Consider the following 13,717-nt stretch of genomic DNA (forward strand, 5'->3'; position numbering starts at 1 on the left):
CAAATAGTGCCCCACGACTCGAATATAGTTAAATTACGTCATTTTCACCACGAAAGGCTGCTGACTGAAAAACTATATTTACCAAAAATTCAAGTATCATGAATTGTCAGTCTAGCTTAGTGAACATACACCAAAAACACCATCAATGATAAAATATAACCTGTGGGGCTGTATTACAGGTAATGCCAATACAACATGATATATAATCACAGTTGTGACTGTCAAGTGGTCTAATAGTGGATCTCACAGTATGTGATCAGCGCCAACTGACTGTCACGGCATTGACTCCATACGACCTTGAATAGTTATGATTGTAACAGAACCCCACAAGGTTATTTCTTATTACAGAAGACGCATTATTATCAATTTTAAATATACAGAACTGACAGTTTATACTATTTGACAGTAATAAAATTTTTTGTTCTGTCAGCATCTTATCTGGAAGAGTATGACGTTCCTTATGGGTTTTAGGAAGCCTTCTTCCAGGAAAACATGGTGCTACGAAACGGTCTCCTTTATGTCTATTCGTGACGGTATCGCCAAGAACTAATGGATCCAGTTGATATCGTCGATAGAGCTACTTCAAGATGAACGATCTGGAATGTCACTGAAGCCGAAGACGAGATGTGGAGACGTTTGATAATTGGTGCAATGAAATGGCAGCTAGTAAATTAACGGTGGACTTTTTAAGCATTTTCAAAGAAACTCAGCTCCTATTCTCGACGTTTAGTTGTTACTAGAACAAATATGAACCACTGGAAATATTTTTACGTTGAAGCTATTTTCTTGCATTAAGATACGTGTATTTTTTATCTTAAAGACACAATCTGAACTGCATTTACACACATCTTTGATAACATATGGAATCTTGGGCTACTCAGCCTAACGTGGCATATCCCTCATTACATTCAAACTCAGTGTGTTGCTGCGCTACTTCCTCAGAAGTTCGGCTCGGCAGGTATTTATTTCTATTTGAAAAGACGGTGCTATGCATTCGCGCTACCACGTGTACGCCACGCAACCTGTCCACGGCTCCCTTCCGCAACACTGTTGTGCACCAACTAGTAGATCTCTCGTACTCAGGCCACCATACAGAGCTCCGGCGTCGCTTTCCCGGCTTCTATTCCTGCATGATTCCCGGGAAGAAACATTGTCAGCCCTCCTCTTTTTGCTTCTTAATGTCTCTAATGATATTCACGTGTTGTTTAAGCGAAGTTTAAGTTGGAGGATCTGCACAGAATGTTCGCCGCTTTTCGCTAGGACGCTATTGCTGTGGTACTGGTTTGCTGCAGCTATTCACACTAGGCTGTCTTGAGTAAGATTACAGCAACCTGCATCCCTTTGCACCTGCTCACTCTGTTCCAGCTTTGGTCTGACTCCACACTCCCCTCCATTACCAAATTGACTATTCCTTGAAACCTAAGAATGCGTCCGACCAATCAATCATATCTTTTAGTCAAGTTGGGACAAAGATTTACTTTGTCCCCGATTGGATTCAGTGTCTCTTCATTATTTATTCGATCTTTTCGTATGACACTCAGTATTCTTCTGTGATACCGTATTTCAAAAGCTCCTATATTTTCTTGTCTGTACTGTCTGTCGTTAACGTTTCTTTTCTGTAGAAGGTTACATTCCAAACAAATATTTCCAGAAAATACTTCTTAACATTCAAATTTGTATTAGATGTGAATATACTTATCTTTTTCAGAGAGGTGTTTCCTTCTGAAAGTTTTCTGTTTATGTTCTTTATGCTTCTACCATCGTCAGTTATTTTGCTGCTCGAAAAGCGAAACTCGTTTACTACTTTTAGAGTTTAATTTATTGATTTAATTCCATCAACGTTACCTAATTTACTCGTAATTTGACTACATTCCATCAACCTTTTTCTTTTACTTTTGTTGGTGTTCATTTTACAACCCCTTTTGAAGATACTATCCATTCATTTAACTGCTCTTCCAAGTCATTTGCTTGTTTGCTGTCTCTGACAAAATTACAATGTATTCAGCCAACCTTAATTATTTATTTCTTAGCCGTAAACTTCAATTTTCTTTCCAAATTTCTCTTTGGTGTCTCATAGTGCATGGTTTATGTACTGACTGAATAGCACGGAAGACTCTACAACCCTGTATCCATCCATTGTCATTCCCTTCTGTTTCCTTTCTTTCATGCCCTTCAGTTCTTATAACAGCAGTCTGGTATCTGTACAAGTTGTGGATAAACCTTCACTCCCTAACGTTTACGTCCGTCACCAGAATTTCAAAGAGTATATTCCGGTCAGCACTGTCAAAAGCCAGTGTGTAGGCTCCTGGAGTTTTCAGATCAAGACTATCTGCGATCGACAATGGTTTTCCTCTAGTGCCTCCCTTTGGACTTTTGCGGATAATTTTGTGACGGTTACGCGTTAAAAAACGAACCGTGGCATATTACGTAGCTCTTCTTTGGACATTCGCTCACCTCGTCCCTTAAAGCAGCAGATGTGACGAACAGTGTTCAGCAATCGGACGAACGAGGGTTTTGTAAGCGTCCTCCTTATTGTGAGACATCCGGCTGAAATCTACTTTCCAGTGACTGGTTTTACTAGGGCGTTCTACTTTAAAACGATGCTGATAGAGATCCCTAAATATTACACAGTTACGATCCATCTCAGTGACCGATCCTGAGACACCCTCTTGTCATCTGTTTGAGCGCGTTGTCGAACCAACCTACGAGCGAGCGCCGGTGATTATCTGCAAACAGTCTCGTCCCATTTTGTAACTATTTTTAAGCACATGAAGCTCTGTTACACCTGTGTCGTTTGCGAACAGCCTACGAAACTTGAAGGCATTGTAAACTAGGTTGTTTGTGCATATTATGAAAATCGGTGATCTTCTCAGTGTATCGTGAGGTAAAATGGACATTTCATTCGCACACGACAACGGTTCCCCATTAACAACGAGGTATTGGAGTCTGTTTCCTGGGAAGTCTTTAATCGATTTGCACCGATGGTTTCCGTAAGAACGTATTCTGTTAACTAGACGGCACTGAACAGTAGCATCGAATACTTTCTGGAAGTCAAACGACACGCCAACAACGTGGAATCCGCTATGCACACGTACAATCTCGTGGCAGCTAAGTTTCTCACGATTCATGTTTGGTTCTGATTTCTACGGAGGAGCTGTTCGGTCTACAAAAAAGTCATCATACGCGAGTACAGGATATATTCCATAATTCTACAACAAGCTGACATCAGCTAATTAGGTCCGTATTTCAGCGCGCCGCCCTGATGGCGCACTTAGAGACTGCTACGTCCCGTGATGATGTTCCAGCGACGTACGATACACCTGCTAGAAGAGGCGCCGGTTATTCCGCATACTCGAATGAAGGGAGATTAGAATTTAACGCCCTGTCGACGGTGAGGTCTTCAGAGGAGAAGCGTAAGCTTGGACTGGGGAAGGAATGAGAGAGGAAATCACTGTGTCCTTTTCGAACGAGCCATCTCGGTATTTGCCCTAAGAATTTAAGGAAGCCAAATAAAAAGTAAATGTGGGTGACGCATATTCCATTTAGAATCGAAGTCTAGAGTCCTTTCTTCTGTCGAGCGTCTTCAGTTGGTATTCAGTACCGTGTTCACTTACTTTTATATCTGCCATTTTGACATTCGTGCGAGGGTCGAAACTGCGCTGTATTCGTCCTCGGCGAAAAATTTTCGGAAGACAGCTTTAGTAACTGAGCTTTCCTTTTATCGTCTTCCGTTTGAATGCCGTCAACGGCCACGATTTGTAGCACTGGCTGAGTTATGTGGGACCCGTTGAGCAGCCATTAAGCTCTGCAAAAATATCTTCAAGCTCCTCATAAAAGTTTGACACCATCAGTATATTCACGAACTTGTGTGGGTTTAGATTTAGGTACAGAGAATGAATGAATAAACTCCATTAAACTGAATAAAAGCAGAACGAATTTTTCTCTATCAGCGGAGTGTGCTCTGGCAAGTGCTCCCTAACCACGACTCGCGACCCGTTTCCACGCCTATACTTCCGCTAGTACATCGTCTCCTACTTTCCAGACTTCACAGTAGTTCCCTTGCGAAACCTCAAGGACTAGCAGTCCTTCCTTTGTTCTAGGAGTGGATACTGCAGGCCCTTCCATCCGGTTGATTCTTGTCTTCTGGACAAAGGGGTTCACGAGGTGTGCTCGTTCATTACCGCCTGCGAAGACGAACCTATTGCCGAAATGTTGACTGTAGGCTGGACATTGTAGTAGAGGATCCTGTCCCTATATTGCACAGAATGACAATGAAGGGAGACGTCCGGCATCCGTGCGTGATAAATGCCTAAAAAATGGCTAATCCATCTTTCTCAATACGTGGGGCTGCCTCGGAATGCTTCTATGACGATCATCAGGCGTCAAACAAACCTCGCTCACGGAGGTGAAAAGAATCCGGCATCACTGACCGAGGTGTTCCCTTGCGCGCGTTGTTCGCGTACCTTGGGGCTGCGTGCTACCCTCCTGGTAGCCTCTAAAAAGGCACGGCTCACTTGTGTTTTCTTCGGTGTAGCTACGAGCCACATAGTCTGTTGGTACCAGCCGCCAGTTGGTGTCGTTCACTGCATGCAACTGCCGACTGGCACATCCTCAATGCTTCGTGTTCCACAACAGCGGCTGAATGTTGAAGCATTGGCAGTGTGCGTTGACCCAAATTGTCTGGGAACGCGCCACGCTAACCTCCCTTTCTTGCCGTGAATTGACAACGCGCACGGTCTAATACTGAAATGACACTGCGAGAATAGTGAAACGAGTCACCTACCGTTCTCAGACGTCACGAAAACTAGTTGCACCACGAAAAGTATTTGGGCTGACACTCTTCTGTATTCTAACTCTATAGCGTCACGGGAGAGCCTCTGTATTGTTATCGGCATGCTGAATCCGCAATTCGTGTTCGGTAACACAAACGGCACAGCACTGGCCGCCAAAGCCAGACATCCGGGTCAGAACACCGGGCTGCCACACAGCTGCAATTTCTCAAAAACTGAAAATGAAGCGGTAACAGTAACCTATCGTAATGTGTAACTCTCCTCTTAGTGAAAGGGTACAGACGTATCATACATTACTTGTACTAAAACTGTTTTACATTAAAAAATAATAAGAGATATGTATACTATATTTCTCCAAAAAGCGTTAACATTTTTATCCAGAAACGACTGTGTTGTGGTCTTCAGTCCTGTGACTGGTTTGAGGCAGCTCTCCACGCTACTCTATCCTGTGCAAGCTGCTTCATCACCCAGTACGTACTGCGGCCTACATCCTTCTGAATCTGCTTTGTGTATTCATCTCTTGGTCTCCCTCTACGATTTTTACCCTCCACGCTGCCCTCCAATACTAAATTGGTGATCTCTTGATGCCTCAGAACATGTTCTACCAACCGATCCCTTCTTCTAGCCAAGTTGTTCCACAAACTCCTCTTCTCCCCAGTTCTATTCAATACCTCCTCATTAGTTATGTGATCTACCGATCTAATCTTCAGCACTCTTCTGTAGCACATTTCGAAAGCTTCTATTCTCTTCTTGTCTAAACTATTTATCGTCCACTTTTCACTTCCATACATGGCTACACTCCATACAAATACTTTCAGAAACGACTTCCTGACACTTAAATCAATACTCGATGTTAACAAATTTCTCTTCTTCAGAAACGCTTTCCTTGCCATTGCCAGTCTACATTTTATATCCTCTCTACTTCGACCATCATCAGTTATTTTGCTCCCGAAATAGCAAAACTCCTTTACTACTTTAAGTGTCTCATTTCCTAATCTAATTCCCTCACCATCACCCGAGTTAACTCGACTACATCCCATTATCCTCGTTTTGCTGTTGTTCATGTTCATCTCATATCCTCCTTTCAAGACACTGTCCATTCCGTTCAACTGCTCTTCCAAGTCCTTTGCTGACTCTGACAGAATTACAATGTCATTGGTGAACCTTAAAGTTTTTATTTCTTCTCCATGGATTTTAATACCTACTCCGAATTTTTCTTTTATTTCCTTTACTGCTTGCTCAATATACAGAGTCAATAACATCGGGGAGAGGCTACAACCGAATCTCACTCCATTCCCAACCACTGCTTCCCTTTCACGTCCCTTGACTATTATAACTGCCATCTGGTTTCTGTACAAATTGTAAATAGCCTTTCGCTCCCTGTATTTTAGCCCTGCCACCTTCTGAATTTGAAAGAGAGTATTGCAGTCAAACTGTCAAAAGCTTTCTCTAAGTCTACAATTGCTAGAAACGTAGGTTTGCCTTTCCTTAATCCATCTTCTAAGATGAGTCGTAGAGGCAATGTTGCCTCACGTGTTCCAATATTTCTACGGAATCCAAACTGATCTTCCCCGAGATCGGCTTCTACCTGTTTTTCCATTCGTCTGTAAAGAATTCGCGCTAGTATTTTGCAGCCGTGACTTATTAAACTGATAGAAACGGCTATGGTTGCGAAAAAGGTTCGAAAAACCAATGCGAAAGTAGATCAAACCTTAGACAATCGACTGCTCCCACAGATGGCGATAGTTAGACGAAGATGCGTCACGGCGTACTGAGTGACAGGTGCAGCAACGTGAGCAAAGCTGCAGACGCAACGCGTCGGTTCCTTACCTTCTGGCCGCGGAGGCGGCGGTGGCAGCGGAGGTATGATGCCGCCGTAGTCTCCCCGGCCGCTGCCCTCGGACGCAGACAGCGGGGACTCGTCGCCGCCGTCTTCTTGGTCGATCTGGAACGCACAAATCGCCATTCTTACCCTCTTGCTCCGCGATCATTAGTTTAAATATGGAAGAACGTAATCACTAACGATTGAAACCTCTGTAGAACGTCATATGTTGAAAGAAAAGGAAATAGAAGATTTTTTAAAACTTTATACGCATCTACTGTGAGACAATACTCACTGAGAAATGACAGAGGAAAATAGCTTCTCAACCCTTCTCATATACTGTTCTTAGACCTTAATTACAGCACTGAAGATAGCAAACACAGTAAATTTTTTGATAAATCGTTGTATGCTGGTATTCTAAATGCTTACAGAAATTTGCAGCAGATTATTTACGCGATAAAACGAACAAACCGGCTGCCATTTCCTTATGATGTTTCGTAAGAGGTTTACGTCTTAAGTTTTTACAAACAATCACCAGATGGTGCTATCCCGGTGTTATAAAACCTGTCACTTGTCGTTGTTAAAATTATGACATCTCAGAACCTTGCTATGCAGTGTATTTACAGCGAGCGTTTAACAAAACAGTATTGTGAAAAGAACGGAAGTTCCACGTGAAGGTTTCCGGTGAATAATTGTTTACGATTTTCGTAGAGTGCTTACTCAACAACAGTTTATCGAATCTCTTCGTTCATGTTTTGGCACTGCATCAACTTCAGACTGATTACAGCAGCATGTGACACACAGTGAGGTAGAAGCACACTTAGCCAAATCGGTGACTGGAATGCGTTCGTTTATGAATAAACATTTGGCTTTCAAAAAGATCTGTTCCCGATGGACTCCGCAGAATTTGATCGAACAAAAACATTCTCGTGACAGATGGCGTGAAGAAAAGCAAAAATAATTGGGGAATGCAAAATCCGCGTACAACTTCGCAGCAGGAGATGAAACCTTGTAGACAGACGTACGAGATGGATACTAATAGTCAGTCAATTGTTTGTGACTTCCAGGATGAACGGAAAGCAACACAAGTTGTTCGCTCGCGAAGCATCCACAAGCACCACGGCTGCTTTGCTACACCACACTTGTCGCACCCATTGTTATAGAGAATCGAAGTACAGTTAATGCTGCGTCCAAAACGATTTGTCTGCCGCAATTCATTAACATAATTAGGAAAAACAACCGAAAACTTCGCTTTTCCCTCCATCATGATAACGTCATAGGCCACACAGTAAGTCTTACAATTGATTATTTGACAGAGAAACAGATGAAATTAATATTCCTTATTTCCCTGATTTATCGCCTTGCGATTTATTTTGCTCTCTTGGTCGAACAAAAAAATGCGCGGACCGGGATTTTCGTCACTTCAACAAGCTGTCGAATCCTTCCAGCACCACACTCGTAAAAGTGTACAATTTTTAAACGGGATTATTTTCAGAAGCAATAAAATGATTTGGTACCATAAAATGTACTTCTTTGATAGCGAAAACTTACAAAGACGGCAACTAAATTACACATACACATCAAAAAAAGTTTTGCATCACCTCGGTTCTGAGAGTTCCGGAGCCTGTACAGGAAATTAGAACAGAGATCAACATAAACATCATTTCCGCCCTTTTTATTGTTCATGAAAACCACACATTGCATGTTGTACCACCATATAGCGAGACCTTCAGAGGTGGTGGTCCAGATTGCTGTACACACCGGTACCTCTAATACTCAGTAGCACGTCCTCTTGCACTGATGCGTGCCTGTATTCGTCGTGGCATACTATACACAAGTTCGGCAAGGACTGTTGGACCAGACTGTCTCACTCCTCAAGGGCTATTCGACGTGGATCCCTCAGAGTGGTTGGTGGGTCACGTCGTCCGTAAACAGCCCTTTTCAACCTATCCCAGGCATGTTCGATAGGATTCATGTCTGGAGAACATGTTGGCCACTGTAGTCGAGCGATGTCGTTTTCCTAATAGAAGTCATTCACAAGATGTGCACGATGGGGTCACGAATTGTCGTCCATGAAGACGAATACTTCGCCAATATGCTGCCGATATGGTTGCACTATCGGTCGGAAAATGGCATTCATGTATCGTACAGCCGTTACGGCTCCTTCCATGGCCACCAGCTGCGTTCGTCGACCCCACTTAATGCCACCCCAGAACAGCAGGGAACCTCCACCTTGCTGCACTCGCTGGACAATGTGTCTAAGGCGTTCATCCTGACCGGGCTGCCTCTAAACACGTCTCTGACGATCGTCTGGTTGAAGACATATGCGATACTCATTGGTGAAGAGAACGTGATGCCAACCCTGAACGGTCCATTCGGCATGTTGTTGGGCCCATCTGTACAGCACTGCACGGTGTCGTGGTTGCAAAGATGGACCTCACCTTGGACGTCGGGAGTGAAGAACCGTGTCATGCAGCTTATTGAACACAGTTTGAGTCGTAACACGACGTTGTGTGGCTGCACGAAAATCATTATTCAACATGGTGGCGTTGTGCCAGGGTTCCTCCGAGCCATAATCCTTAGGTAGCGGTCATCCACTGCAGTGATAGCCCTTGGGCGGCGTGAGCGAGTCATATTATCGACAGTTCCTGTCTCTCTGTATCTCCTCCATGTCCGAACAACATCGCTTTGGTTCGCTTCGAGACGGACGGCCGATGTGGCCGAGTGGTGCTAGGCGCTTCAGTCTGGAACCGCGCGACCGTTAGGGTCGCAGGTTCGAATCCTGCCTCGGGCATGGATTGTGTGATGTCCTTAGGTTAGTTAGGTTTAAGTAGTTCTAAGTTCTAGGGGACTGATGATCTCAGATGTTAGTCCCATAGTGCTCAGAGCCAATTGAACCATTCGATTTTCACTTCGAGACTCCTGGACACTTCCCTTGTTGACAGCCCTTCCTGGCACAAAGTAACAATGCGGACGCGATCGAACCGCGGTATTGACCGTATAGGCATGGTTGAACTACAGACAGTACGAGCTATGAAACAGGAGATGGAAGTTTTTATGAAACTATTTCGTTTTATTAAAAATATTTAAAGTTAAATCTATGAAAATATGTGTTAGGAGATGACTGGAATGACTGGAACTGATCTGCTGTCGGACCCCCTTCGTCTAATAGGCGCTGCTCATGCATGGTTGTTTACATCTCTGGGCGGGTTTAGTGACATCTCTGAACAGTCAAAGGGACTGTGTCTGTGATACAATATCTAAAGTCAACGTCTATTTTCAGGAGTTCTGGGAACTGGGGTTATGCAAAACTCTTTTTGATATATATCTTCAGGTATTAGGCATGATATATAACCTATGTCCGTCCGAATGTTTATTAGAGCAACGTGTAAAAATCTTTAGTAAAATTCGTGATTTCTGGTAGCAACGTTAAACTATGACTTGTTTTTATTAGCGCCGGCTGCTTTACTCACGTAGACTGTACGGTCTTCACACGTATTTTTATTTCTTGTAATTTAATTTTTATGTTGTTCCCAAGTTGCAACGTATTCTAACCCTTTCACGCTAATTAAAGCCACAGAAGCATGATCTTTCCAAAATGTACTTCTAACTAAAGGGCGATTCTGGTAGTTGCAGTCGGAGATCTTTGTTAATCCTGCCCTTTCATTTCTTGTGGTGATATTTTCATAAAAATTTTCATCCCCTAACACATATTTTTACAGATTTAACTTTAAATATTTTTAATAAAACGAAATATTTTCATAAAAATTTCCATTTCCTGGTTCACCCCCTTAGGGCTTGAATTTCCAAGAAACACCGAAACGTATTATTTTATGTAGGTTAGTCCTTACAAAGAAGGAAACAGCAACCAGCCACTGTCTGTTGCTGTTTTCGTCTTGGTAAGAACTAACCTACATTAATTATACACAGCCACTGTCTCACCATGTCAGTATTAGACAAAATAGTATTATTTTATTTCTGACCGAAAAGCCAAACACACATTTTCAGAAATTTAGTTTCAATTAAATACTTCCATAAAAAGTTTCATCCCTTATTTAACACCTTAGGGGTTGAATCTCCAAAAATACTACAACGAACAATTTTTTATAATGAAATGAACACCCTTAGCTGCTTACAGGCGTTGACATACGTCAACGGGGACAGATGAAAATGTTCGCCCCGACCGGGACTCGAAACCGGGATCTCCTGCTGACATGGCAGACGCTCTATGCATCCGACAAGGGGAAGGCCTCAGACACGACCAACCGATTCGGCTCAAATTTGGCAGGTCGCTTGTGTACATCGTAAAACGAAGGACACCACAAGATCCTGAGGAAGATCCTAGCAGAGGGGTCGATCATTTTAGAAGAAACATGACGCGGCCTAATAACCCAGAAGATTTTAAGTTCAGTGACAACGGCCACGAAAGCCTGCAGACTTTGGTCTATTGTTACCTAAAAGTTGTAACAGCGTTTTCCACCACTAAATAGTTAAACAGTTTGCAGAAAAAGAAGTACGTAAAAGCCTCGTACTATCGGCTGAAGCTCCTGTAACAAGGTGTATAGTGTATATCTTCCTCTTGCTCCTCGTCTGTGACTTCAGCCATAACAGACCGTTTTCAATCAAGTGACCAGATTTTGATATTTAATGATTTTTCAGCTTTTAAAACATAAAAATAACAGATGTTTTGTGAGAATAGTAACCATAAATGCTATTTACATGTAACAACAAGCCGAATCATATTTTTAACCTATGTAAATACCCTATTGTCTTGCCAGTTGTCAGAATAATCACTACTTCCTGCACCCATCAACAACCTGGTTACATGCTGAGACCACTCTTTCCTTCCACCATTGATTCAATTACGACTTTCACCAACGAATCAGGTCATAATACCGGTATGTGCCAAACTATTTCGCCTCTTCCATTCATCCGTTCCTTATCGGGCACAGTTCCCAGCTGACCCGCTGCACGCTATTTCCACTCCTTACTCGGATCATGAGCGAAATCGTCTGATTTCTGTCTGTCTCACTGTCCACGATTCACAGCATCACACTGTTATGCTCCAAGCATAATTTTTCGTGACTCTCTCCCGGTTTCAACGTTTAGAATTTTGTGATATTAACGGCTGTTTCCTTTTATAGACAGGCATTTTGACTTGTGCAGCCTTTGCTACTTGCTGTTTTTCTGTTTACATGCTTTGCTTATGGAACTTCTTGTCCACGTCCACCGTTGAGCTCCCCAGCACATTCCTACCTGCTGTGCTTTATGGCGTTTATTTTAGCCACCAGCTAACATGTTTCATTGCGTTGACAGACTTAACTACATTCCTGTAGTCTTTTCGCAACCACCGTTGTGCTATTAGCGAACAGACCGTGCAGAATTTCTGCTGTGACAAACAACTCCGTTACGACGATAGTTCCATCAGTACCTCTTGAATATATAAAATAAACCTGAGGGATGACGATGAGCTACCCTGACCTGCCTCACGCCTCTCCTAGTTTCGGTCCCTCGTGGCACACCAGTTTACTGTTTCATCTCCGGCTTTGATACCACACTGGAAACATTGTATTCCATTCCACTGTAGCCAAAGCCTTCAGCGTATCTACGAATTCAACGGATTTTCTGCGTTGGTGCCCCTATTCCTCTCAAAATCAGACTGATCTTTCTAAAATCTACTTTCAGTTTTCCCTTCCACTTTTAAATGAATTACTCTTCTGAGTGTTGTAGAAGCATACGATACTAAATAGTCTACAATTGTCATATGACGGATATTGTTCATTACGTCCGAGTTAATTGTGAGCTTCGCAACTGAAGAAGATTTATGCCTGAAGTTCGCGTTCAGTCACATAAAAGCTTTATTTTTGCAACGTGACGTTTTAGATAATGTGGATGTACCTTCAGCTGCAATGGCTTTCGCTGTATCAATGTATGTCCTTTCATTCGACGTCTTGTACCTCGTTTCAACAAAAAAGCCTTTTTGTCAACAAAAGGTGCAAGAGACCGTGTACGATAAGGGATGCAGATGCTGTAAAAACTAGTACGACACACTAGAAGGTGAATACACAGAGACTGAAAGGTTATTCAGCATATAGTAAAACGAAAGCCTTTTTCTGACTACAGGTGGAGTATATTCTTAGATTCACACAGGAAGTGTTCTTGCGAAGCTCCCTTGTTCCTGGTACATACTAAGACATATGTGCCAGTCGAAAAATTTCCGAGACTATTAATGGAAATAGAGAAAAGTCAAGACGGTAGTTTCAATGCTTCATTGTTCTACCTAGCTCCCCCCTCCCCCCGGATTACAGCGCACAGAACGTTGAGATACAATCATCTGAAACTGTCACAAAAGTGCCCGGAAAGCGTTGACACTTCACGTGAGTTTCTGCTCTTCGTCGTTTTATGGCAGGTTCGCATTGATAACACCTAGTCTCCTCACCCGCGATGATTTTTCCCAGAAAAGAGTTGTCCGCGTTTTGTATTTCGATAGAATCGTCGCGAACGTCCACGCGTCGTCGTTTTTATTCGGGAGTCAGAGCGTGCGGGACAAACTTTGTACACACTTTTCTCTTCTTCAAAACGTTCTATAGGTTGTCTCGGACGCCTGATTTAGAGGTGTTGGTCCACTGCGATTTGTGGCACAACAGCGTTCACACACTTCGGTTACACGCCCACTAAACCCCTGTTCACGACTGACATCTGTTGTTTCGAGTCGTCGGCTCAGAGCGCCACCGCACTTAAAACGCTAACGTCGCTTACGCAGCTGCAATAAAACGAGTGTGGGAACTTTTTGGACGGGCGGTGTGTTGCGATTGCGGTTCGGTTCGAGAGAAATGGAGAAAGCGAGTAATGGGAGTCTGCGCGTGGCGCAGCAGCGGGAAGCTCAGTGGCCGGGGCTGAGCCGAGTTTCGCTCGAGGCAACAGGAGCTGCAGCTGCCAGCCGCAGCAGACGAGTTGGCTGCCGATGCGAGCACGTCTGTCCAAAAGGACGAGTGCGGAAGACCGATGACAAGACTCGGCAATGTGGCGGTACCGGGGATGGACACAGCGTTCCCACTCGTAGGACGAGAATAACAAAATTTCAATCACATACATTTTCTTGTGC

At 43.3% G+C, this 13,717-nt stretch overlaps 1 protein-coding gene across 3 annotated transcripts in view; it reads right to left on the bottom strand.

Annotated features, from left to right (window-relative positions):
• LOC126473607 (collagen alpha-1(XV) chain-like) overlaps positions 1-13,717 on the bottom strand; it is a 960,439-nt gene that overhangs the window by 244,764 nt on the left and 701,958 nt on the right. For all 3 annotated transcript variants that reach the window (XM_050100770.1, XM_050100771.1, XM_050100769.1), the window contains exon 5: positions 6,621-6,735. In XM_050100770.1, the coding sequence (XP_049956727.1) occupies positions 6,621-6,735 (115 nt within the window). The remainder of the gene's footprint in view (positions 1-6,620; positions 6,736-13,717) is intronic.

The sequence above is a fragment of the Schistocerca serialis genome, chromosome 4 (genome assembly GCF_023864345.2).
Source record: "Schistocerca serialis cubense isolate TAMUIC-IGC-003099 chromosome 4, iqSchSeri2.2, whole genome shotgun sequence".
NCBI classification, from domain to species: domain Eukaryota; kingdom Metazoa; phylum Arthropoda; class Insecta; order Orthoptera; family Acrididae; genus Schistocerca; species Schistocerca serialis.